The 27,747-nt window shown below is 36.3% G+C and overlaps 2 protein-coding genes across 2 annotated transcripts; both read left to right on the top strand.

Annotated features, from left to right (window-relative positions):
- Positions 1 to 1,116: 1,116 nt before the first annotated feature.
- On the top strand, positions 1,117 to 18,120 carry gnl2 (G protein nucleolar 2). The gene is made up of 16 exons (XM_028470695.1): positions 1,117 to 1,311; positions 1,880 to 1,964; positions 2,060 to 2,154; positions 5,031 to 5,170; positions 7,529 to 7,713; positions 9,436 to 9,502; positions 9,591 to 9,749; positions 9,837 to 9,950; positions 11,150 to 11,278; positions 12,255 to 12,359; positions 14,054 to 14,212; positions 14,332 to 14,445; positions 14,518 to 14,960; positions 17,497 to 17,573; positions 17,659 to 17,738; positions 17,806 to 18,120. Exons 1-16 carry the CDS (start codon positions 1,248 to 1,250, stop codon positions 17,947 to 17,949), a joined length of 2,160 nt encoding a protein of 719 aa, XP_028326496.1. The 5' UTR covers positions 1,117 to 1,247; the 3' UTR covers positions 17,950 to 18,120.
- Positions 18,121 to 19,811: 1,691 nt separating this feature from the next.
- snip1 (Smad nuclear interacting protein) lies at positions 19,812 to 27,720 on the top strand. The gene is made up of 5 exons (XM_028470965.1): positions 19,812 to 19,853; positions 19,921 to 20,099; positions 23,014 to 23,143; positions 25,014 to 25,549; positions 27,186 to 27,720. The coding sequence occupies exons 2-5, from the start codon at positions 19,954 to 19,956 to the stop codon at positions 27,466 to 27,468; spliced, it is 1,095 nt and encodes a 364-aa protein (XP_028326766.1). The 5' UTR covers positions 19,812 to 19,853; positions 19,921 to 19,953; the 3' UTR covers positions 27,469 to 27,720.
- Positions 27,721 to 27,747: the final 27 nt, after the last annotated feature.

Here is a 27,747-nt window from a genome sequence, read left to right as displayed (position 1 = left end):
GTCTTTTTAATCACCTTCAAGCCAATGCAAATTCCTAGTTGTGAATTCTGTTAATCAACAATAGCAATAAAACATTCTGATTCTGATTTAAGTTAGATATTTACATTACTTCATTACATATTTTATTTTGATTTCTCATGCTCACTCATGTGGTTCTCTGGAATTCACTATGACTTATTATACACATTTGTTGCAGATTTTACATCCTTTAACACTTTTTGAAAGCAGTGTATATTTTTAGCGCTTGTGATTAGTGGATTTTTTATGGTAACCTTACTTCGTTCATTAGGGAGACGTTAAAATCTCAGTTACTAATCTTACAGAACTTGTATTTACACGAGTTACACGCCGGAACGTCTTCTTACATTCATCCATCGCTCTTCTGAGTTGTTTCCGGGTTTGTTGCCGCTGTCGGCACTAATCTCGCGAGAACATGTGGTAGTTCTCGCGAGGCTAGTGACAGCGTTCAGTTTAGGCAATTTAGGAATGTTTTTATTTATTTATCTTTTAGTTATTATTACATTAATATATGGGATATTCACGGGAAAATACTAATAAGGGACCAGGCAAAACGGGATACTTGACAGGTACGTTTCTTCTTCTTCTCTTCTTCTTCTTCTTCTTCTTCTTCTTCTTCTTCTTCTTCTTCTTCTTTTCTTCTTCTTCTTCTTCTTCTTCTTCTTCTTCTTCTTCTTCTTCTTCTTCTTCTTCTTCTTCTTCTTCTTCTTCTTCTTCTTCTTCTTTTTTTTTTTTTTTGTCATGTTTTATTTCTTTTTTAAATGTAAATAATCTGCTCGAAGGACTGATGTTTATAAAAGGCACAGGATAGTTTTCAGTGGTTATTTTAAAAATTGCTACATGACATGAAGTGGTGTATAATGTAGAAAAAATATCAATGGAAGAACGAGAAGGAGATAAATTTGGATTCATGCGCACAGATTCAAAGATATAAACGGTGATATGTTGAACAAAATATAAGTGAAATATCATTGCTTATTCGTCCTTTTTGCCTTAAAAAAGTATAATAATAATAATAATAATAATAATAATAATAATAATATGTGGGACATAACCAGGGGAAACTCTCTGATTGGCTGATATCACTGTCACTCTAATGACGCGTATCCGGGTTTTACAGCAGAACACGTGTGTGCTACGGACCACACACTGATAGGACTTAAACATCCAAATCCCGACTTTAAGCTTTGACATTTTCATCTGGACGTGTTTTCAGCCAAATAATCATCATGGTGAAACCAAAGTTTAAGGGGAAAAGCTCCATAAACCCGTCTTCGTCCAGCAGTAACCCCGGTGAGCTAAATCAATGCTACTATTAGCATAGCCACAGCGTCTGTTTACAACTGTCTGTTATATTGTTCTTGCAAACCTTTGGTAGAAAATTGGGCATTAATTTACTTGTGTATATTCCTACACTTTGTAGGATTAAACTCAAGGTTGCATTGCATATTGTGTTTAAGTAGAAAATAGAAGTAGAAGAGATTTATAGCATAAGTTGATTTTTTTTTTTGTTTTGTTTACATAAAACACAACAAACAATAGTGCTTTGAGAGCTGTTTTATTTTTCCACAGTTATCATTTATGGCCATTTCACCTTATTTATTAATATGACCCACAAGAGCACAGATGTGCCACGTTAACACCCAAAAATTAAAAAAAAAGAATAAAATACTGATCTTATATATTATATTAAATCACTTTTATATATTGTTGTTTAATATAGATACAATTAACACAATTTCCAAACTACTACGGTATCAGGTGCCAAGTTAAGAGATCTTTTTCACACTTTTTTGATCATATCGACTATTGTGTTTTTTTAATTGTTTTAGATAAAGTTACTTTTTGTTGTGTTCTGCAGATCGTGCAAAAGTTGCGGGTGGAAACAACATGAGGGACCGAGCCACCATCAAACGCCTTAATATGTATAGGCAAAAGCAGCGATGGTAATGTCCATTTTGTAATTATTTTTTAAAGCCTTTTTGACTTGTTTGGAATTAACAGTGTTGTTTACATATCTGTATCTGTTCTCTGTCTCTAGTAATAAACATGGGAAAGTCATCAGACCTTTACAGTACCAGTCCACTGTGGCTCCAGGGACAGTAGCCAGAGTTGAACCTAATATCAAATGGTTTGGTAAGTTTGTGCTCGATCTTTATTAGATTCAGACCAACGTTGATGTCACAGAATGGAATTTCCATTTACGGCTCGAGAACAGTTTTAAGAACAATAAAAGACAGTAATGCTAATGTGACAGTAGCAGAAAAATAAAATATGATTAAATAAAGCCATGCAAATCAATTGTTATTGCCCAAAAAAATCAGTGCAAAAATGTAAAGCGATGGTGCAGAGGAGCAGTGAGTTACAGTCATGGATGAAAGTATTGGCACCCCAGCAATTTTACACAATTTCTCCCAGAAATAGTTGCAATTCCAAATGTTTTTGGTATACACATGTTTATTTCCTTTATTTTCATTGAAAAAAAACCCCAAAAGCAAAAGAAAAAAAAGACAAATTGTACATAATTTTACTCCAAATGGGAAAAAAATGGACTGCACAAGATTGTTGGCACCTTTTAAAACTGTGGATGAATCATTTTATTCAAGCCTAACTCACCTGTTTTTATACTTTTGTGTAAAATCAGGTACATTTTGTCTTTTTTTTGTGCTTTTTTTCAGTGCACATAAAGTAAATAAACAAGTGTATACCAAAAACATTTGTAATTGCAACTATTTCTCAGAGAAATGGTGTATTTTCTGGGAAAATTCTTTGGGTGCCAATACTTTCGTCCATCACTGTAGATCAGTGAAAGTTGTTGTTTGATGCCATGTGGAAAGAAGCTGCTGCAGAACTTGCAGTGTAGGTTTAAAATGCGATGGGCTTTTTATAAAATCTTGCTGCAGTGTTTCCTTTTACGCTAAATGTCCAGGTTTAACATTTACTTATTGTCTGTAGATGCTTGTGCTGCTTAATTGCTGGATTACCAAGTAAATTGCAACATTTATTGTTAAGGATTTATGTCCTTACTCGGTCGTGGAAAACCAGGGCTTTCGTTCGCTGCTGCATACTTGGAGCCGAGATATACCATTCCTTCTTCACATTACTTTATTGATACGGCCATCCCGAAGCTTTACAACCAACCAAAACAGAAGTCATAGCATCGCTGCAGAAAGTGGGTAGGATTGCAGTGACATGTGATGCATGGACATCTTATAACCGTGCACTTTATCTCTAATGACTGGAAGCTAATGTCGTACGTCATTTTTTTTTTTTTTTCAATTGAAGTTACGTTACAAGGAAGGCTGCTACTCCCTTTGTTTCAAAAACTTGAAACAAAGGTACATGCAACTTGAATCGTAATTGAATCGAATTGTGAAGTGCCTAAAGATTCCCACCCCTATTACTAACCCAGCTAACAAATGGTTAAAAAGGCTGGGTGCCAAACGGTCAGGCTTTCAGTCTTTAACAGAGCAACTACACCAAAAATAAAATGTCACAGTAATTTTATATGCATGCTCTTGGATTGTAGGCACCGATTGGTATATTTGGACTAATGTACTTGTTGGGAAAACACTAGGAAAATGCATACCTGTAACCCTAATGTGGGTTATGATGACCAAGAAAGGGATTGAAAGTGTAAAAGTGATCAATTCATCTTTATTTGTATAGCTCAATTTACCACAAAGTCATCTCAATGCATTTATCAAAATATAAAATTCATAATAAGAAAGAGAAAACCCAACAAGATCCACATGAACAAGCATTTAGCGACAGTGGGATGAAACAACTCCCTTTAACAGGAAGAAATCTCCGTTAGAACCAGGTTCAGAGGTGGCAGCCATCTGCGTTGTCAGAAGGACCAACAGAACAGGATAGAGAGATAGAACATTAGTGTCCCAGACTAGTTGAGACGTGAACCACAGATCAGGAACTGCCATCATCAGCTTCACAACACCTGAAATAAAGAAGAAAGAGAAGGGCGAGGAGAAGGCACTGACTGCAGAAAAACATGATACAGTAGGGATGTAACGATTAATCGTAAGGCAGTTAAAAATCGCTACTTTGAAAATTGAATCGCAGTACTTTTTTTAAACAGCAGAGGGGGCTATCTATTTATCCTTCTCTTGTCCTGAAGTGTAGGTACTCTTAAACATGTTCATAAATGATTCGTTACCCCTTTAGCACTGAAAGAATATCTGTAATATTACGTGAATATCTGTAAGTCACATTTTTCTATTAGCTCTGTCTGCTAGCATAGCATCTCTTCTTCACTGCAAGAATCTGCATGCCAACTGACCACTGGGTTACCAGGGCCTTCTGTTGGTCCAAACAAATATCTGACGTAAATCAGTTCAATGACTGTTTTTTTTTTTTTTTTAAGTCCAATTGTTCAGGCACAAAATACATTTTCAGTTGCACTTCTAAAAAGAAAAAGAACTATTATGCAGTTTTACATTGTTTACTATAGAACCAGAATCAAAATCAATAGGCTTCTTCTTCATTTGTATTATTCCTTTATTTCATTCAAGATTTATTTTTAGGTAAATTGCATTGTTTTGAATAGTTTATCAAGGGATTCTTTTGACAATGAAAAATAAAAGGGAAATAGTACAGTATTTTCTAGTTTTTTCCCCAAAAAAAAATAATGGAATATTTTTCAGTCATCATTTATCTACAGTCCCATTTTGTAAAATAAATCGTGAGAGAATCGTATCGTGAACCCAGTATCGTGAATCGAATCGTATCGGGAGTTGAGTGAATCATCCCTATGATACAGTATTATCAAGTCAGCCTGCCTTGGCCTTGGGCCTCAGTCCAAGTGGCCTAGTCAATACTTATTATAAAGGTGACAAATCTCTTTCCGTTTATTGGTAAGTTAACAGCTACTCCAAGGTCTGTAAATGCACCCGTTCACAGACGAGCCCATGTCCGCTCGAGTGGTTAGGTTATGTTATGATTCATAATGATCAATGTTAGTCTATCTTATTCTGCACTGTTTGTTTGCATTGCAGCCAATACTCGTGTGATCAAGCAGTCATCGCTGCAGAAGTTCCAGGATGAAATGGGAGCAATAAAGAAGGATCCTTATCGAGTGGTGATGAAGCAAAGCAAACTGCCCATGTCTCTGCTGCACGATCGAGTCAAAGCTCACGTGAGTCGTAAGACTGTATTTCTTTTTACGCACAAACAATTGTGCCAGTTGGTACTTTACTCATCCTACTTGTTTGCCTAAAAAGCCATTATAATTATTATTTATTTAATGTTATCAGGAACAGCAAAAAAATGTAAAAAGAAAAAAGCTTTTTTGTTATTAAAAAATACCGAAATGGTGTGAATAACATTTTAAATTAGAGCGGTGGTTCCCAAACTTTTCACAGTCCCGTACCCCTTCACACCTTTTACCTGAAGCCATGTACCCCCTATTCCTGCTCACTTAATAAACATAATGTAATATACATATTATAATAATAATAACAATAATTCATTTTATTTATAAGTGCTTTAAAAAACTCTTAAAAACAGTTAAAGAATTACACCCAAGTACAAAAAGAAACTAACAACAACAAAGGTTGTAATAATAATAATGATTAATTTTAATAATAATAACTACAATATTTGTATTTCCTGAAGAAAACTCAAGTGAAGATGTAGGTGCTGGCTCGCGTCGTCACTTTAACCTAGCATTAGCCTAGCATTAGCTGCTCTATTCTAGTTTCCAATGTTGTGGTCAGTGTTTTAAATTTTAATTCACGTACCTCCTATGACAATTTGCGTTCCCCACTTTGGGAACCTAGGAGTTAGAGCATGTATGAAAAAGGCAGCACATTTATGTACAGAAAAAACTTATTACTGAAACATATTAAACATGGAGGATCTCCAGAGCCGGACTTTAGCATCCTGGGATTAGATTTTAAACCGCAAAGTCATCGATCAGTTAACAAAGATCTGCCCAGTTTATGTAACTGTGACTAACATCAGGTACTCATGATTTACTAAGTAATTTAAGTATTTCAGTATTTTTTAAAGGGTACTTGTTGTGAATTTTGATTTAATTTCTTCCTCCAAGGGGGTAATCTTTTCTGCAGCGTTTGTTTGTTTGACTGTTAACAAGATTCTTTCAAAATTACTGAATAGATTTTTACAGAATTTTAACCGAAAAACAGACCTCACACCAGGAAACATTTTATTACATTCTGGATTGCTTTCAAAAATAAAAAAGAATCCCCATCCGGCATTATTGGAAAATGTTGTAAAGTTAATATCTTTAATGATGCAAATAACTGACAATATCCCTCTTTAATTAATGGGTTTACGTGTTTTCAAACTTATAGGATTCCATTCTGTTTAAATGTGGAACAAAATGAGTTGAGCTTCCAATGAACAATGGGTTGATTTACCAACAAAAACATCCCTAGAAAAGTAGGATCTCTTTATTCCAATGAAGCCGACAAGTTGCTATAAAAGTTGTGGTTTTTGTTACAAATAGGTGTTTTTTTATTTTTAAAGCTGGGAGGTAAGTAAGTGTTGGCAAGAGTTTTTGGCATGTTGTGGTAAACGGCCTCTATTAAAGTACACAGGCCTTGTGTTTTTAACATCATTGGATCTCTTAATCGGTGCTGACAGGGTTTTTCTGGCTCTATTTGTGCATTTTTGAGGTTTTGTTTTCTGTATTCAGAATAACCGTTTTTTTTTTTGGTCACAATTTGTGAAGCATGTTTTTTAAAAATGAAATCCACTGCTTTTTTTAACTTGTCCAAAACTTCCTGATTCAGATAATCAGTCAGATAATTCAGACATGGACAACTGTCTAATTGTATGCGCCCCCAAAGTAAACTTCCAAAATGACAGAAAAATGCACAAAACAAAATAATGCATTAAAAAATACAAAGAATTAAAACAGTGCAGAAAAATGCAGAAAGGATTCCAAAAACACACATAACTACTGCAAAAAAGAACAAACTGTAATACACAAAATGACTCCAAATAACACAAAACGACAATAGAAATTCAGAAAATGACTCAAAATATACAAAATTACATAAAATGGCAAATTAAGTGCACAAAAAGACAAGAAAAACACAAAAAAAAACCTCTGCAAACCCACAGTACTAACAAACAAGCAAAATGACAACAGAAATACACAAAATTTACTCCAAAAAACATATTATTTACAAGAAAAATACATAACAGGACAACCAAAATGCACAAACTGCAATCATAACAAGCAAGACAACAACAAACATACACAGAATGACAGAAAAACACACAATTACTATAAAATCTGTTTGTTCTTTCCTGTATTAATGCTCAGATTGGTTATTATTCTATATGCTGATGTGAATGTTGATAATGTGGCCCTTCGATCAAACTAACACATTTTTGTGGCCTCCACTGTGATAGAAGTTGCCCACCTCTGGGATAATTCCTTTTGTGGAAGGTGGAAACATGTTCTCTAGTTTGTGTGATGCTTAAAGTGTTAAAAGTTGCTGCTTTCTTTATCATTTTGCAGAACTCTAAGGTGCATATATTGGACACGGAGGGGTTTGAGACCACGTTTGGTCCCAAAGCTCAGAGAAAGAGGCCCAGTCTGATGGTGGCAGACGTGAAGGACCTGGTGGAGCAGGCGGAGGCTTCGTCCCAGAGCTACAACGCAGACAACGACACTAATCTAGTGACTGAGGACACAGGAGTACGGTGAGATTCACTCACCATGTCGACATTATTAGGAGTAGAGATTCACCGAAAGGAAAATTCTTGCCTGAAAACCGACACACCAAAACAATATATTATGCAAATATTAGTACCAATGCATTTATGGCTCTGAATGTTACTAACTTGAGGAAGCCTGACAGTTGGCAGTCGAAACATGCCAGGAGATTAAAGTAAATTTCATGAAACGGTGTGTCTGAATAAATAAAACACATTATTAAAAAAAAGAAGACAAAATTAACTTGCTGGAATTGTTAGTTTCCTCACTAAAATTAAAATACTGCAATTGTATAAAGTAAAATGTTTCAAAGAATAAATCAATTACAAATATATAAATATCTATTTAGCACTGACATTGTTGTCATTTTGTTTGTTTATTTTAATTTTTTTTGTGGTTGTATTTTGTGTTTTTGCAGTCATGTTGTGTTTTTTCAAGGAATTTTTATTGGGGTTTTTTAAGGAAAAACGCAGAAAGAAATTGTTATGCAAATGATTAGTCTCGTATTTATGGCTCTGAATGTATACTAAACTTACTAAAATTGGAGTTGTATAAATATAATATTAATGCTTCAAATAACCAGCGTTGGGAACATTACTTTAAAAAAGTAATTAGTTATAGTTACTCACTACTTGTTCCAAAAAGTAACTGAGTTAGTAACTCAATTACTCTATAACAAAAGTAACTCATTACCAAGGAAAGTAACTATTTGCGTTACTGTACAAAAAAAAAAAAAAGTTGCTATATGTCAAATAATTCAGATTTTATAGATGCGTGTGTTGTGAGGTGCTTCATTAAATTTGAGTTTCTTACAACGGATGTTGACAAAGTCTTCTCTTTTAGATATAATGTACACTTCACATACACGTTCTTGCCTTTGACCACAATTAATATAAAGTAGTGTTTGTATCGCCACCTTAAAAATTACAACTTTTCATCAGACTGTTCCATGCTCGTCATTTCTGCTGCTTCATCAAATCTGTAGTGTGTGTGTGGCGCGTGTGCTGGCACATGTGTAAAAACACTGGCTCTGATTGGCTACCATGAAACATGACGTTCCCATAGCCAATCATAATCGCCCGCCTTGTTTTTAACCCACCTCCTCACTACAGCTGAGTATGAAGCCAGAGATGCTTTCGGATAAGTTTATTCAATCAATGCATGTAACGCACCACATTTAACGTTCAGTAAAGTTAACGGCGTTGTAACGGCGTAAAAAGTAATTAGTTAGATTACCCCGTTACTAAAAAAAAAAACCGCCCTTATTTAAAACGCCGTTATTCGAAACACTGCAAATAACAAATCGGTTGAAATTATGAAAATGTTTTCTTTAGGTTTTCTGACATTCCAACAATGCACAATATACATTAAAATGTTTAACTTGACTCCACTCATACATTAAATAATAATGTACAGGCCTGTAACTGAATGAGGTGCTGAAAGAGAGTCAGTTTAAACATGTTCTATGATTATACTGCTCAGAATACGCTTTAATGCTCAGATGTATTGAAATACAGCTGTTCTGTGAGTCCGTGGACAAGTTGGTCCGTTTCCAGACAAGCGTGTGTGCTGACCACAGTGTTTGCTCATGTCTTTTTAAAAAACAAAGCCAATTTTAGTGGCTGAAATTTTGATGCGTCACTAATTAAGTGTTTTTTACATGTTGAGTTCAGTTGTTGCTCATTTGTGTCGTTCTGTTCTCATTAAAGGGAAGAAGTGCGTGAGGAGATTTTTAAAAAGGGTCAGTCCAAGAGGATCTGGGGTGAGCTGTATAAGGTATTCCCTTCAGGTTTATCACAATGAGAAATGATGCTGTTGCTTTTCCTCTTGATGTTCTTTTAACATTATTGTTTTGCTGCACCAGGTTATTGATTCCTCTGATGTAGTCATCCAAGTGCTGGATGCCCGTGATCCAATGGGAACTCGCTCTACGAGCATCGAGGCGTATCTAAAGAAAGAAAAGTCCTGGAAACATCTGATCTTTGTTCTCAACAAGTGTGACCTGATCCCCGCCTGGGTCACGGTAAGGGACCCCCACCACAGCTTTGTTACCATTTCTACAACAACAAGCTGACGTGACTCTTTTTCTCTGCATCCAATCATAAACCAGAAACGATGGGTCGCTGTTTTATCCCAAGAATACCCGACGCTGGCTTTCCATGCGAGTCTCACCAACTCGTTTGGAAAAGGATCCCTGATCCAGCTGCTCAGGCAGTTTGGCAAGGTAAGCAAAAATATGCTCGCGCATGCACCCACTTACACCCACTCACCCAACCGAGTATGTCTTACGCCCAATGTGTGAGACTTGATGGCTTTGCTAGTATATCTCAGTGTGAGTGCGGCTCAGATGTCTCTCTCCCCCTCCGGTCTATCCCTTCGTCCGGTCTAACCTGCGTTGATGTTGCATTGATTTCAAAATAAAATGAAAATAAATGTTTAGAAACATAATCACCAATTAACTAGGGGTGAGTATTGGCAAGGATGTTGCAATACGATACTTATCACGATACTTGGGTCGCGATAAGTTATTATTGAGATATATCGTGATATTCTCCCCGGTTAATACCAAAATTAAATGTAGAGATGAAATATCAAGTTGCTGTATATGTTCATCAGAAGATATTGATCATTCAAAGGACAAATTGAGTCAAATCAATTCGCTTCGAAACATCCTATTTATTATTAGTGTTTTTGCACATTTTGGAAAAAAAGAAAATACAATCAAGTAACCATTGCATCACATTGAAAGCATTGTAACCACTGAAATATTGCACAAAAATATAATTATTTTTCGCTTTTAAATCAAAATTTTTAAAATTAAAAAATAGATTCAAAATCGGCACCCAAAAAAATTGCGATATATCGTGAAAACTATTTTTTTTTTTCTTCACACCCCTACAATTAAGTCCAAATTAATGGATGCACACCCTCGGGCCTTGTGCAAAAGTTTCAGGTCGAGCAGACACTGCCCAGGTACCTGTAGATATGCACTGCACGCACACACACACGCACACACACACACACACACACACACACACACACACACACACACACACACACACACACACACACACACACACACACACACACACACACACACACACACACACACACACACAAAGATGTTCCCTGTATTTATAGATAGATTAGAGCTGTTCAATATTGGCTTTTTTGCCCAACACTTACAGTAATTTTGATATATATCAATCGACCTCCTCCCTCCCAAATATAATTTGAGGTTACATTATATATATCCATATGGAATTAGCACTGGTAAATTATTGTATTGGTTTCGGTTATTGAGATTTAAGTTAAAAACTGGCCCTGTCTATAATACATTCATTAATTTTCTTGAGCAGTGTTGATAATTCCAATAAATTTTTTGTGATTGATTTATAAATACACTGTATGTCCCTCCCACAGCTCCACACAGACAAGAAACAGATCAGTGTGGGTTTCATTGGTTATCCAAATGTGGGAAAGAGCTCCGTTATCAACACTCTGCGTTCCAAAAAGGTTTGCAACGTGGCACCTCTCGCTGGAGAAACTAAGGTAATGTTGGTCAATAATAAACTCAAGTTTCCCCTTCAATGTGTTGTACATAAATGATCTATGCAGCTCAGAATTAACATCCATATTCTGACAATCAAAACTCTTTAATGTTTGTTTTAATGGTTGATTGTTATGTGTAGGGATGGCTGTAAAGGGCCAGAACATTTCCAAGGGAACTTAAACTCAGAACTTTTGTGATTATTTTAAACTTTTAATGGAAATCATTCATTGCAATTAACTAAATTGGGAGTCATTTTAATTAACAGATGCTTATGGTTCCCATGGAAAGTTAAAGTTTTCAACTTAGTAAAATTGTAAAAAAAAAAAAAAAATATTATTATTATTGACGTTATCATTAAACATGTTTGCTTGGATGTGATACAGTTATTTCAAATTTATTACAATTTCTATGAAAAGTTTACATTTTTGAGTATTCCCAAAGACTCCTGAGCTTAAATTCCTGTAGAATCCATCATTCATAATCCTGGTTAGGGGTGGGCGATATGGGAAAAATATCATATCACGATTTTATCACAATTTTTTTCATTCAAATCATTTAGACTATTTTAAAGTTATATACCAATAAAACAAACCAAATCACCTCCTTAAAATCATCGCCCTAAATGGAAAAAAGGAATAAAAGATTATTTAGGACAAGGTAATTATCTTTTTTTTTTTAAAATGGTATGTAAGCAATTCATCAAAATGGTTCCTCGTACAATTAACATAAAAAAAATGCCACAAAGACCCTTTTATTAATCACTAGCAGCACAATATCAACATTTTGTATCACTTTTGGCTTTTTCCTTCATTAAGGCTGAAATGTGATTAAACTATGTAGTGTTGCTTTTTTCAGGGCAGCTCTGAGTTGATGAAAGTAGTTTTTAAAGTAAATCACATTCAGGACACTCTTTAAGAGTGTGTAAACAGTGCAGTAATAATGAAACCAGCTAAAACTTGAATGCTTTCCTCTCAGGTGTGGCAGTATATCACGTTGATGAGGCGCATTTTTCTCATTGACTGTCCCGGTGTGGTCTATCCCTCAGAGGACAGTGAGAGTGATATCGTCCTGAAAGGAGTGGTAAGTCTCTTTATGATGAGCTGTATTCATTATGGTATTATAATATCTTGTGAAATAAAGCACACTGTAGACTCTTTGGGTGACCAATAGTTAAACTCATAACAAAGCTTTGCATGATCAAGATTTTTGTGCTGATCACCAATTAGTGAGTTTAAAAACAAGACGATCACTGATCCGATCATATGAGTACAGATGGGTACCCAATTAGAGATGCAACAAGCGATTATTTTCATAACAAATTAATCGGTCAATAAATTAATCGATGAATCGGAGAAAAAAAACATAACAAATTTTGTAATTTCAGAGTGTGTCCTAGATTAAAGGTGAGGATCATTGTAGTGAAGCTTCATCTTGAACCATGGACACAGGCATCATGTCAGTGGTAATCATGTTGAGGATGTTGGTCATGAAGCCTGATAATTAGGGGTGGGAACCTCTGGGTACCTCGCAATACGATACAATACGCGATACAAAGCTCACGATAACGATTATCTCATGATATGACGATACTGTGATTATCGATATATTGGTCAGAAGTCAATCTAAAATAATCTATGACATAAGAAAAAGAAAAAAAAGATTAAGTGAAAAAATAATTTTTTTATTTTATACCTCTGAAAGACAATAAATTGAAAAAGTGTCCTATGAACAGTGACACTATTTTAGTGCAACATTTCTCTAAAAAAGGGTAGGGATGTAACGATTAATCATAAGGCAGTTAAAAATCGATTCATAGGTATCACGGTTCATATCGATACTCTGAAAATTTAATCGCAGTACTGTTTTTAAACAGCAGAGGGCGCTATCTATTTATCCTTCTCTTGTCTCGAAGTGTAGCTGGCAGGCGGAATCGCCTACTACTCTTAAACATGTTCATAAATGATTCCTTACCCCTTTAGCACTGAAAGAATATCTGTAATATTACGTGAATATCTGTAGAACTCACGTTTTTCTATTAGCTCTGTCTGCTAGCACGTAGCATCTCTTCTTCACTGTTCGAATATCTGCATGCCAACAGACCACTGGGTTAACAGCGCCCTCTGCTGGTCAAAACAAATATCTGATGTATATACAGTTCAATGACTGTTTTTTTTAAGTCCAATTGTTAAGGCACAAAATACATTTTCAGTTGCACTTTTAAAAAGAAAAATAACTATTGTGCAGTTTTGCATTGTTTACTATAGAACCAGAATTTAAATGAATAGGCTTTTTCTTCATTTGTATTATCCCTTTATTTATTTCATGCAGGATTTATTTTTAGTTAAATTGCATTGTTTTGAATAGTTTATCAAGGGATTCTTTTGAAAATGAAAAATAAAAGGAAAATAGTACAGTATTTTCCCAAAAAAATAGTGCTTTCTGTAAACAGAAAATATTCTTACCAGTGACACCATTATAGTGCAAAATTCCAATAAACAATATATTGGTTCCTTCAAAAAACTGTAAAAAAATTCTGTCAAGACGTACCTGCACATCTTAGTGAAAAAGCAGAAAAGGTTATGAAAAAAAATAAATTGATACTTAGCGCGAGCATGACGATAATCGATCGTGCTTAAAAATATTGCGATATATCGTCACACTTCTACTGATAATTGCATAAAATGCTAAATATCGGTCAATCGGATATAGCCAATCAGATCAGTAAAGCCAACTCATAAACTAAAGCTCATTTTAACCTGTTCATCCAATCACAGGTTCAGGTGGAGAAGATCAAGAACCCAGAGGAACACATCGAGGCAGTTCTGCAACGAGCAAAGCCAGAATACATTCAGAAAACGTACCGCATCCCAACGTGGACATCTGCTGAGGACTTCCTCGAAAAACTGGCGTTTCGCACCGGAAAGCTTCTTAAGGTTCCGCCTTCATCCGTTTCATTTTTTTTCCGCATAACTGTTATGTTTTAACCATGTTTATGTTGCTGAGTGTTCCTTTTCTGACGTTGCTTAAACCATGTTTTCTCTGTGGTGTGCAGGGGGGTGAACCAGACCTCCCCACAGTGTCAAAAATGGTTTTGAATGATTGGCAAAGAGGACGTATTCCTTTCTTTGTGAAACCACCTGGACCCGAGGGAGATCCGGAGATGAGGGTAAAGACAGAAATAGCCTCTTTCACTGCTCTGCCTATTGTTTAAATGTGTTTATTGTTGGTTATTCCTCAGGAGGAGAAACTTCTACTAGTGGAAGGGCCGTTGGAAGCGGAAGAGAATGTGACGCAGGAAGAGACGGAGAATCCAGCTGCTGCGTTAGAGGAACAGCAGCAGAGGCAGAAGGAGCAGGTTCAGAAGATCGTGGCTAATGTGCGACAGAACTTTGGAAAGATCAACGTGGCCCCGGAGTTCAACGAGGAAGATCTGGTGCCCGTAGAGATGCCTGATCTGGACATGTCAGACGTTTCTGACACCGACGGTGAGGCTGGCAGTGAGGAAGATGAAAGAGAAGAGGGTGGAGATGAAGAAGCAGAGACGAAGGTCACGGCGCCGCAGCCTGAGAAATCTGATGCCAAGAGGAGTTCACGGGAGGTCATGCAAGAGCTGGACGAGAAAATTGCTAAATACAAACATTTCCTTGACCGAGCCAAATCAAAACGCTTCTCTGCAATACAGTAAGTTTATCATATCCACAAGTTTATTGTCCTGTAGCAGTTCATTTTTTATAGTTTTTCTAGCTCTGCCCACCAAACAGAAGACTGGGAATGCAGATCAATTGCTTCTATTTTAAAGGGATTCTCCACTGTTTTTACAAGTTTTGCCTAAAAACTTTGAAATTTACTAATTAAAAGATCTATGCCTAACAAAACATTATTATGCTCCATATTTCTTTTATTCATTTTTAAAAAGGGGACTACTTTACAGCTTTAGAGCCTGTGTTCAAATTCTAATTATTTTTTAAGTTAAAAAAACGAATATGGTGCATAATAATGTGTTTTGTTAGACATAGATCTTCTAATTAGTATGTTTTACATGCTTCAGGCCAAACTTGTAAAAACAGTGGGGGATCCCTTTAAATGATAATAAAACACACACAGGACAGTGTAACACAGCAGGTGTATACATACTTCAGTATTTATAAAAATATTGAATGAATGATAGACATATTAATGAGCTACAACCTTAAAATATTAGGGATGCACCGAACATTTGGTGGCCGAATATATCCTACCAAATATCGCAAAAAAAGCTACATTCGTCCTTCAGTTTAGTGAGTTAAAAGCAAGGCCAAATAGTAGTGTGTGGCGCAATGAAACAATGTGCAGTGTGTGCGTGTTGCTGCAGGAGCACAACAGCAGCTCCTCCTTTCCGCACACAAACACAGCCAAACTCCTTACCGCTGTCTGTCGTCCGTCACTGAGTCTGTTGTTAGCGCTGTGAGCCACAAATCCATAAACATGCCCATCGTTTCCTCCTTACACTACACCGGGACTCGTTGCATAGACTGGTGTAGCATTAGCACGGAGTGCTAACAGCTGATGTGTGTAAACAATGGGTCCGTAGCTCCAAGCAGTGACTCCCAACACGATCGGCAGCAGAAAAAGTTGCGCAGTTTGCATTTACACATATGGCAATAAAGTATAATATATATTCTATATTAAAATGCAGTGTTTGTTTTAGCTGTTAGATAGTTGGAGATGGAGGAGCTCACATTCTAGGAGGCGTGTTAGGTGACATCACCTGCCAACGTGGGCAAAATCCAGCCTTCCCGTTTAAAGCTGACTTTTTACAAAATGTGGAATAACAAGGGAGGAAACAGAACTTTTTCAAAAGTGATTCTTTTCATCATACCTCCCCTTTAATGCACTTTAGATTTTTTTGGAATGCATGTTTTGTTTTATTTTAAAGGCTAATATAAATGAAAAACTTTATTGTGCTTTTTTGAAAAGCAAAGGCTAGAATATTCAATAAACATTTACTTTCTTTAAAAAACATGTCTAAAAATGTATTCTAGGCTATTTATGCACTATTAAAAAAAAAAATAGTGAAAAACTTAACTGCATTCGATATTTGGCCAAGCGTTTATATTTTATTCTGCTTCGGCCACAAATTTTTATTTCAGTGCATTCCTACTAAATGTGAATCTGTAACACAGCATTGCTGGAAGCATTTACCAGCCTGGTGTTTATTTGTTCATTGGATCCCCATTAGCTTCCACCGTGGTGGTTGCTAATCTTCCTGGGGTCCATAAAAAAATGAAGATTCTAGTACATGTAAGAACCGGAAAAAAAAAATTAAGGACAGTTAAAAATATACAGAAACATGACATAAAAAGTTACATCAAGACACATTTTCATTACACCAACAAATACATTAAAAATACATGATATATACTGTACATTAAAATTGGTTAAAAGAACATGATTTTAAAGCATTTTAATATATGCATAATGTTGACAAGTCTTGCAGGTCCCTAGACAACGTGTTCTAGAGGTGTCCCGATCCGATATTGATATCAGATATTGGTCCGATAGCAGCCAGAAAACGAAAATCGGATTTTATCGGACTGCATCTTAAAATCACTGATAAAAGCGCTCCAATAAAATGTTCCGCTCCAGCTCTTCTATCCATAGGTGACTGTGGTTCACACGCCAATAAAGTAACCTACTGTTGCTGACTATTGTTCTTTGTTTGAGTAACGTCACTTGATCAAGCCTTTTCTAACATTCCACACTACAAAATAAGTAATAAAAGTATGTATGGTTCGTGCTGATATCGTATCGGATCAATATCGGTAGCATATCGGAAGTGAAAAAGTTGTATCGGGACATCCCTAATGTGTTCCATAAGTGAAAAACTCTATAAAAAAAAAAGCAAAAAAACAAAGTGAAGCCTGGCTCACAAGTACAGCTGCAGTTGTATTATTAATAACATGTTTATTACCAAGAAAAAACATTTAAAAGATGATGCGAGTGGATGTATTGATGTTTTATATTTAAGGAGGCTTAATTGTTGACAGGTGTAAAAACTTGCTGAGGATGTTGGAGGTTTACTGCTGTTTTTTTTTGTTTTTTTTTAAAGTGTAATTTTTCATATATTTTTTGTGAATGACACAGTTTGTGTGGGATGATAACAAAAGAGCCTGATGATGTACCTGGAGGTCAGAGACGCACAGTGATAACATCTTAATGTTTTTCTTTTTCCTCAAAGGATTCCCAAAGCACTTTCTGACAAAGTGTTAACAGACATGAAGTCACAAGCAGCAGCCAAACAAGCTCAGAGAAAAGGTAATCATCAGCACCTTACAGGTTCTACTCAAAATGAAATGCAGCTGCTACTTTTCTTCTGCTAATTTGTGTTTTTTTTATTCAGCTGCAACACAAATGACCAAGAAAAGGAAGGCAGAGGAGGACCAAGAGCCCTCACAGTCTCACAGAATGACATCAAAACAGGTACGCAGTGTTTCTACTTTTATTTCTACTGATGTAAAAAGTAGTCACACTGTTTCTGTCTGTTTAGAGAAGAGCATTAGATCGAGCTCAGAAGACAAAGAAAGTTGGCGTGCGCTACTATGACACCCACAACGTCAAGAACAAGAACAAGAACAGAAAGCTGCCGCCGTCCGCCACAGAGAGGCCGAAGGCGAAAAGATCAAAGCAGTGAACTGGAGATTTAAATACACATTGTGGTTTAATGGAGGGATTTTAATTAGCCAATGGTCTTTGGTGCAATCATTCCTTCACATAAGGTCTGAAAAAACACATTTGTACATTATGAAAGTCACCGTATTGCTGTCAAATGGACAATAAATCAAAGTTTACTTAATTAAAAACACTTTCAGCAGTTGGTTGGTTTTCTTAAGGGACTGAATTTTCTCGAGGCGCTTCTTTTCCTCCAGCTTACGTTTCTCAGCTTCTCTTTTTAACACATTCACATTTAACTTTTTGTTCCTTCAGCTGCTCCTTTTCTAGATCATTCATCTTCTGCTCCAGATATGAAACCTAGAAAATAGGAAAACTCGTAGATTTTTTCATTTTTATTTCTTGAAGCAAAATAATCTGAAATGTTCTTTTTTTTTTTTTTTTTTTAATCTTTAAATAGAGAAATGACGCCCTCTGCTGTTTAAAACATCAATTGGCAGTCTGGTGCTTGGTTAAAATAGTTTTACTGATACATTATTTTTCCTGCTCCCTGGTCCTTCAGAGTTTATTTTTTTTTTGTTATTCCTTCCATAATTTCATCGATCTGTATCATGAAGTAAAATTTAAACATTTAACGAAATTGTCCAAAAAGATTTGGGTATATTTTCTTTAACAGAATGTTGATTTTTTTTTTTTTTTTTTTTTTTTTTGTTTGCTGTAAAATGACATGTTTTCTAACTGTCAGGATCTGCTCCAGAGGATATGAATGTTACTAAAACTGTTTATGTAAACAAGATAACGATCTACAGTTATTTTGCAAACCAAGAAAGATGGTTATGCTTTTTTTTTTTTTTTTTTTTCAAATTAGGCTTTTTTTTGTTTTGTTTTTTTAGATTTCTGACACGCTAAACGAATTTTTTATTTTTTTTTAATTAAAATATATAGCCTATATTCATTGTTAAAAGCTAAAAGGAAATGCTGTTATTTGTGAATATGATATTTATGATTTAGACAAAAAAGACATTTCAATCAATTATTAAAACAATCAGAATCAGACATACTTAAATATATCCAGGGGTAAATTGCTTTTGTTAAAACCAAGGTGAAAAGTAACACATTTAATGCATGATTAAAAAGTTAAAGTAAAAAGTAAACGGAGATATGGAGACAATTTTATTAACACTAGTATAAGGTTTAAATAAGAACAATCAGGATTAGGTATACATGCAAATAATATACATTTAATGTGAGCCATCCAAAAATACACTACAATTTATCACACAGGAACGTGCACACAGTTTTTTTTTTCTTTCATAAATAATATGTAAATATGGGTTAATGATGTATGAGGATTTCCCACGATATATTTTATCAAATGGGCATCATCGGACAAGGTTTGCATGAATATAATGATGGAAATAAAAAATAGTTACTTTGATATCGTATATAGGATTATAAAATGACAAAAAATAGGACAGAAAACACGTTTGAATAGACATAATTTTAAAGATTTTTAGAAACAGCAGTCATGGCGAGTCAGTCGCACCCTAAAAGAATAAACGACAGAAGTAATTTAGTAACATTAAAAATGTAAAAAGATAATAATGAAAGTGAGCACATATAGTAAATTACCACAATTTTGGGATTTATTTATTTTTTTGTTAATGCGTTTAAACTTTTTTTAACTAAAATAAATGCAGTTGGATATAATATTTACGTGTCACATTATTGACCCACATATATATATATGTGTGTGTGTGTATATATATTTATTTATTTTTCGTAATGTGTGATCAAAATATAACATTTTAATCAAAATTGTAAAATTACAAAAGGAAAAAAAAAATCCCGGGCGGAACACAAACGTAACACTATTCTTTGAGTCGGACATTATTAAGAGCACCACCGGAAGCGGAACTGGGTCTCGTAAGTTTTATGGTTATGAAGGCTGTTGTTGCGTGGTTAGTGACGTAAGTTCCTTTCAAATTCACAGCACACGGTAGACTTTTTGTAAGAACATCCAAAGATGGCCAAAGAGAAGCGACACCGGAGGAGAGAGTCCCCGGAGCGGGAGTCTGAGGTGAAGGTGAAGCAGGAGAGAGTGAGTCCGGAACGGCCGCAGAGATCCCGGTCTACCGGAGGGGCCAGTCCGCACCGACGGAGGAAAAGCAGGTAAACAAGCCTTGCTAACACGTTCGATGCTCACTTAATCTAAATATGTAACAGTAAACGACACGCCTTGTGTTTAAATTGTGCCTCTTTAGCCTAACAAAACAGATCTAGCTTGGTATATTTTGATTACTCTCCCAGTATGCGACACCGGAACCTGGAACTTATTTTCAGATTGGTTAAAACACGACAAACTCAGAAACACCTGCTATTAGATTACAATAGCATAACTTTTGGTATCATATTTAAAGAGAAACAATTACACTAACTGGTACTCATTTTAGCCAAATTTATGGAATCAAACTGTCCAAAGACCTATATTCCTTATTAAAAATGAAATAGTTAATGAAACTGTTATTAAGTCAACTGCCTAAATTATTATTTTTTTACGTGCGTCTGTATTTTTCTTAGTGTTAATGAGATTTTTTATTTTCATTTCCATTTTTTTTAATGACGTATAATATGTACATTTTTGACGGAGTCTGTTCATGCTAAACATTGCAACATGTAATAGTTGCCTGATTCGTTTGTTTATTTTGTTTGCAATAAAGAGAGAGAGAGAGAAAAAAAAAAAACTTAAAGATAGGGACACGAACAATTTTATTAAGCAATATTTTCTTAAGGTGCAAATATATTGTTGGAAAGCTACTGATATATTCTACTCAAGTAGAAGCACTGTTACTTGATTGAAATTGTACTCAAGTACAAATAAGTCATATATAAAATACTCAAGTACAAGTAAAAAGTAGCTCTATTAAATGGTAGTCTTTGACTTCCACATATTAATTCGAGCAAGATTCTTTGTCTTCTTTTTGAATAATACTAGTGCAGTGGCCGTAGGAAGTAAGCTGTGGTTTTTTCATGAATGGTTTACGTGGGAGCTTTAAATCCTCTTTAATTCAGGAAAAAAGTTAAATCCTCTTTAAACAGACCTTGTAAACACTCAATTCCTAATGCAAAATTTATTCTGACTTGCACACAAATACACATTTTTGTATTATTATTATTACTCACCGTAGTTGTTTTTAAAAGCCCTTTATCATTTAAAATCACCAACAAACACATTATATCAACAACATGACCAAATATCTCTCTCTCAATCATACTCAGTAGAGAAAAAAGTGCCTTTAACTTTGATATAAAAATGTTCACGTGATGCTGACTTCAGCTCTGCTGCAGTTTGTTCCACTTTTTTGCAGCATAACAACTAAATGTCACATCACCATGTTTACTGTGAGCTCTGGGCTCCATTATCTGATCTGTGTCCATAGATCTGAGGTACCTGCTGGGTTCATACCTGACTAACATGTCACTGATGTATTCTGGACCAAACCCATTCACAGATTTATACACCAGCAGCAGAACTTTAAAGTCTATTCTGAGGTTGAGTTGGAGCCAGTGTAAAGATTTTAAAACTGGAGTAATGTGTTCTGACCTCTTTGTTCTGGTTAAGACCCGAACTGCAGCTTTCTGAACCAGCTGTAGATGTTTGATGAAGACCATTACAATAGTCCAGTCTGCTGGAGATAAAATCATGGACCAGTTTCTCCTGATCTTTCTGAGTCATTAAACCTTTCACTCTGGAGATGTTCTTTCAGTGGTAGAAGATGTTTTTGTGATAGATTTGATCTGACTGCTAAATGTAAGATCTGAGTCAATCAGAACATCAAGGTTTTTGACTTGGTCTTTAGCTTTTAAAGCTCAAGACTCAAGATACACCTCCATCTTGTCATGATTTAGTTGAAGGAAGTTTTCACTCATCTAACGTGGATGGCTGTTCATCATAGGAATGGGATCCACACAAGGTTCCTGCTGCTTAACAGAAGGTTTTCCTTGCCGCCATGATGAATTCATGTTGGGTGTGGGATACATATGTATGTGTATATACGTATATATGCATATGTGTGTATCCATAAAATGAAGAGTCCGTCCTTAAGACTGCTCTACTGTAAAGTGCCTTGAGATACCATTGGTTATGATTTGGCGCTATACAAATAAAGATTGATTGATTGATTGATTGATTGATCTAGCAGTTTACTTTTTCTAAGCAGTCACACAACACCTCAATGGGACCATAGTCATCTGGGCTCAGTGATAGATATAGTTGTGTGTCATCTGCGTAGCTCTGATAGTCAATCTTACCCTTCTGTAAATTATGTCCTAGAGGAAGCATATAAAGGCTAAACAAAAGGGGTTCAAGAACAGAGCCCTGAGGAACCCCACAGGACATTGGTAATCTGTCAAATTCAAAGTTTCCAATGCTTACAAAATAACTTTACTCCTCCAAGTATGACTTAAACCATTGCATTACTTTTCCATTTAGTCCAACCCATGTTTACAAACTGTGCAACAAAATTGTATGATCTACAGTGTCAAATGCAGCACTTACTGTAGATCCACTAGAATGAGAGCAGATTAACATTAAGCTGTTCTAGCTTATCCTGAGTTACCAAGACTACCTGTTTAACATTGAGCTGTTCTGCAAAGCTGCATTTAAGACAATTTTATCAAATAATTTATGAACGATATCATTGCAGTCCAAACAAAGCAGACGTTGCACACCCTTGAACCAAGCAGCAGCCATGTTGAAAGTCTCAGGTCAATCTGAGCCTAATTTGCAGAGATATTTGAGGAACACACACACACACACAGACATAGGTTCCTTGTTTTATTGATTGATTGATTGAATGATTGATTGATTGATTGATAGATAGAAGACAAGATGTTAAGGTTTAATTTATTCAGACAACTGTTAACTATAAATTCCACTGTGATCTCCTGGCAACTGTAATGACATCTAAGACCAGCACAGTTGTTTTTGAAACTAGGATTTGTCATCAGAGGGGTGTGTTTGTTGTTCTTGGTGAAGGCAAAAAAAAACCCAAAACAAATGCAAACACTTTTGTTTGTCTTTTAGGTCTCCTGGAAGGGCCAGAGATCGATCACCAGTTAGAAGAGACACCTCTCCCATCAGACGCAGCAGCAGATCACCCAGGAACAGGAGGAGTCACAGCCCCCACCGTAGTGGGGGTGTCAAAATAAAGCGGGTAATGATGAAGTTATTTATATTTACTCTGAATCTATGTTTATTATTGTGATTCAAGGCAGCTGTAACTTCCAGCACGGAAGTTACAGCTGCTGGAGACGATAAAGACATAGTGTAGACCTCATAGATCAGGGGTGTCCAAACTTTTTTCACCCTGGGCTACATATAAAAAATACACCAACAGCTGAGCTCACTCATAGTGAGCCATATAGTGCCTCAGATGGTTTATTTATACACACATTTATTATTATTAATAATACAAATAATTCATTTTTGTTCTGTATTAAATGTTAAGAGTGTCAGATTTGATCCAAAGGCTGTTATTGAGGGATGTGATGTTCAAGAATGAATTGAGTCTAGTTTATTAACAGTTGTGTGCTGTAAAGCTGACAATGGCATATTTGAAGACAATTATTAAGCCGTTTTCAAAAATGTTTTTTTTTTTTTTGGGAAAATTTGAAATTTCATCATTTCCCACTGCATACCTGACGATCTCTCACGACATAAAACTGCCGCGTCACAGTGGTTGAAAAACCATGCTTCAATTGTGCATTGTAAAATTTTAGGACCAGTTGATATTGAACGAACAAAACAATAAATATGTTATGGAAGAAACATACTTATTTAAAACCACATAACTGAAACAAATATATGGGCCTTATGTTTGACTGCGTGAAACTTCAGCTTGCGGACTCAGCGCAGCATGCATGAAGCAGGAGGGGATGCCGCTCATTAACGTGTGTCAACAGTTAAAACCTCTTCATGCACGGCGATTTCTCATTGGGTTCCTTGTCCTTGGTTCGACTGTACATATTCTGTATTTCAGACGGCTTCGTGCATGCCGTCCAGTGCAGAGTCACAGCGCAGCATGTGTGCTGCAGGAGAGGATGCCCGCTGTCTGCTCATTAACGTGTGTTAACAGTTAAAACCGCTCCTTGTTCGACTATTTGTCCACCACATACAGAATGTCTGCTCTTATTGGGTCCCCTCATCCTATGTTCGACTACACGTTTCAGACGGCTATGAGCATGCCGTACACTATTCTTTTCTCTGTTTTTTTTCTAACATCAACTGTCAAAATACGGCTGGGCGGTTCGCTGCCAGTGCAGCCAAGTTTCATGTTTGGGCCATAGTCCAGTATATTATTGGAACTTGCCCCGGACCAATTAAAAAAAGAACGGCGGGCCGCAGTTGGCCTGCTGGCCGTAGTTTGGAAACCCATGCCATAGATCATTGATGGAAAAGGTTCACCCATTGCATTGTGGGATGTTGAGTCTCGTAGATAGTGTTTTTACTTCATTCTGACTGTGATTACTGTACACACAGAGCTACACACACACTTAGATATTAAGACCTTTTAATGATATTGATATTAATTAGTATTTCATGGCCCCAAAAACATTTTTTTTACATGGGGCTCCATATATATCACTGAGAATACTGGGAACCAACTAAAACAAAAATGGTGCCAAGCTAACACTTCTATGCATCTGTTTGCGGGACTCCACATCCCACAATGCAATGCGCAAAACTTTCCCAACAATGTCATTAAGAGTGTGTTTACAGTGGAGATCAAAACAAACTTTTGAGTGGCAAGTTTATACTAAATGTCAATAAAAACATGGAAAAGTTGTTGTTTTTAAAGATTTAAACCAGTGGTGTATGAAGCACAGCAAAGTATTTCCGTATATAATAATGATGATAAATGGCTGTTAATGAATATGGTATTTGTTTACCATACATATTATACAGATGCAGTCTTTAATCATCACGATCACCAAGTTTATCTGTGACTTGCCATTTCACTACAGTCACAACCTCTGAATTACAGTTTCTTTCTTTCGGTGCTGATGAGTTTTTCACTCTGACAGGAAAGGGAGGAGCCTCGGCCCAGCGGTGACGAGCGAAGGAGAAGAAACGAACAAGCTGATGAGAGACGGAGCAGGTGGGAATCCGATCGCCCACGAGAGCGTGGCGGAGACCGACACAGGGAACGCAACGCACCGTCATCGCAGCAGGCCGAGCGACAGCAGCACGACGAGCGACGCAGAGAAAACCGTCAGCGGCAGGAGGAAAACCACGACCAGTGGTTCGGTGCGTCCGAAGGCAGCAGTCACGACGCAGACGCTCCCCCAGCTGAGAAGGAGAAGCCCAACTTTGAACTGTCGGGGGCGCTCACGGAAGACACAAACACATTTCGGGGGGAAGTGATTAAATACAACGAGCCACCAGAGGCTCGGATCCCGAAGCGCAGATGGCGACTTTATCCATTCAAGAACGACGAACCTCTTCCTGTCATGTACGTCCACAGGCAGAGCGCCTACCTGATGGGACGCCAGAGGAAGATCGCTGATATTCCCATCGACCATCCATCCTGCTCCAAACAACACGCAGTTTTCCAGTACAGGTCGGCATTATTAAATATTATAAGATAATTTCATTAGTCCAGTTAATACTGTGTGATATGACGATATACAGTATTTTGTATGGGGTATTTCATACACAAGGCAACTCAATAAGCAGCAGTGAATCAACAGTAAAAACATTTCTCGTAGTGTGATATAAAAACGTCTACCATACGATATAACCTATCCTTTATATCGCTAATTTAATATGTGTGGACCAGAATCATCAACTAGTCTGGTTACAAATTGTCACTACAGCCAATATGACTCTTCCAAGCAAAATAGCTGCAAATGTCTCACAAATGCAAATATTAATTTATCTCCTGTTGCTCTAGAAGCACTTTAAAAGAGCATAACATAACCTAACCAAACCTCTATCACAGAGTTTCTCAAACGGGAGTTTTGAGAAACTAGGGGCACGCGATTGCACTACAGGGGGTACTTGAGAGAGAGGAAAATTAAAATGTCCCACCCCATGCGTGAGATGACCGGAAATGATAAAAAAAAAAAAAAACTATATAAATGTTTTCAGGAGCCACTGACTCAGTGTCTTTCAACCTTTGGGTCAGGGCCCCATGTGGGGTCACCTGGAGTTTAAATGGAGTCACCTAAAATTTCTGAAAAATTGAAATAGATTTTTGAATTTTTTAACCATTATTCTTTTTTTTTTTTTTTTATTGAAACAACACACAATATTAAACAACTGTATTTCTATACTTTCACTTTGTGAAATATATATCTAGTTAAACTAAAATGCTGTTAAAAAACATAAATATCTGAGCTCAAACATTATCAAAAACTAATTCTACAAAAATTGGATTTAGAAATAAGAGAATGGGGGGACTTGAGCCAAAAAGGTTTGAGAACCACTATCTATCATATATGACCTTGCAAGTAAACTTCACTACAGGTACGATTTAAAACAATAGCAGTGGCCATTGTTGTTTTTTGCACCCCCTGGTGACATTTCCACATACAAATAAAACAGTATTTGTAGCAAAAGTCACAAATATTCCTTCACTGAGAAGTACCATAAAAAATATAACCTAACATAGCCCCTGCTGTCTTTGAAAGAGCTTGTGAATACAGTTTAAAACAATAGAAGTGGTCATTATTGTTGGTCTTTGTGCCCCCTGGTGGCATTTCCACATACTACATTTGCTAATCAGAACACGTGACAACAGTATATGTAGCAAACGTGACGAATATTCCTTCATTGAGAAGATTCTTAAAGGAGAAGTACCATTTATTTTGGGATTTCTTTTTTTAAAATTTTTTATTTATATAATTTAAAAACTTACACAAACATATACTCCGTGTAATATTCTCTGCACTAGACCTTTTACAATGTGAAATTCTATGTCTATGCAAAGTTATGGAAAAATAATAAAGCCTTATTATAAGAAATTAGTAGCCTTTGTCACAACTTACGAAACAATATTTGGAAATAGCTGCTGCAAAATCAAGCATTTTTGGACGTAATTCTAAGGAATAAATACTATATCGGGATATATACAGTAAATCTACCTATATTGTGATATAGAATTTTCTCTATATCGCAACAGCACTAAGTTGATATATTATTATTAATGCTAATCTTGATTACAAATGATTGCTTTCCTGTTTGCGTTCCTGCAGATTGGTGGAGTTCACCCGATCAGACGGCACGTCCGGACGCAGAGTGAAGCCGTACATCATCGACCTGGCGTCTGGAAACGGAACCTTCCTGAACAACCAGCGCATCGAGCCCCAGCGCTACTACGAGCTCAAGGAAAAAGACGTCCTCAAGTTCGGCTTCAGCAGCCGCGAGTACGTCCTGCTGCACGAGTTCTCCGACACCAGCGAGGTGGACGACAAGCGAGAAGAGGAAGAGGAAGACGAGGGTCTCGACGAGGCTCTCAACGAGGCTGTCAACGAATAAAGAAAGAATTTCCTCCAATTGTATAAAGCTGGATTTATTTAGGAGCTGTTGGAGTCAGTTGAACAGAGCAATAAGCGAGATTTGTAAGAGTTTAAACTCATTTGGGGGCAGTTTCATCGAACTTTCTGTAATTACTAAACTTGCTCAAACCTGCCACCAACTTCTCAAAGCAGACTTTCTAATTCTCAGGTTGTAATTATATCCGACGTCACATCAGGCGCTGCCAGATTAAACATGTTTGATTATTCCATTTTTCGGATGTGACTTTATGTTTATTGA

Source organism: Gouania willdenowi, chromosome 16, assembly GCF_900634775.1.
Source record: "Gouania willdenowi chromosome 16, fGouWil2.1, whole genome shotgun sequence".
Lineage (NCBI taxonomy): Eukaryota > Metazoa > Chordata > Actinopteri > Blenniiformes > Gobiesocidae > Gouania > Gouania willdenowi.
This window is presented reverse-complemented; position numbering and strand designations above follow the sequence as displayed.

What these genes read in the sequence shown, in the direction of transcription:
- gnl2 (XM_028470695.1), top strand. Translation starts at nt 1,248, where the DNA reads ATGGTGAAACCAAAGTTTAAGGGGAAAAGCTCCATAAACCCGTCTTCG. An exon ending in TTCGTCCAGCAGTAACCCCG is followed by an intron (nt 1,312 to 1,879) that starts GTGAGCTAAATC and finishes TGTGTTCTGCAG; the next exon opens with ATCGTGCAAAAGTTGCGGGT. An exon ending in TATAGGCAAAAGCAGCGATG is followed by an intron (nt 1,965 to 2,059) that starts GTAATGTCCATT and finishes CTCTGTCTCTAG; the next exon opens with TAATAAACATGGGAAAGTCA.
- snip1 (XM_028470965.1), top strand. Translation starts at nt 19,954, where the DNA reads ATGGCCAAAGAGAAGCGACACCGGAGGAGAGAGTCCCCGGAGCGGGAG. An exon ending in GGGGTGTCAAAATAAAGCGG is followed by an intron (nt 23,144 to 25,013) that starts GTAATGATGAAG and finishes TCACTCTGACAG; the next exon opens with GAAAGGGAGGAGCCTCGGCC. An exon ending in CACGCAGTTTTCCAGTACAG is followed by an intron (nt 25,550 to 27,185) that starts GTCGGCATTATT and finishes GCGTTCCTGCAG; the next exon opens with ATTGGTGGAGTTCACCCGAT.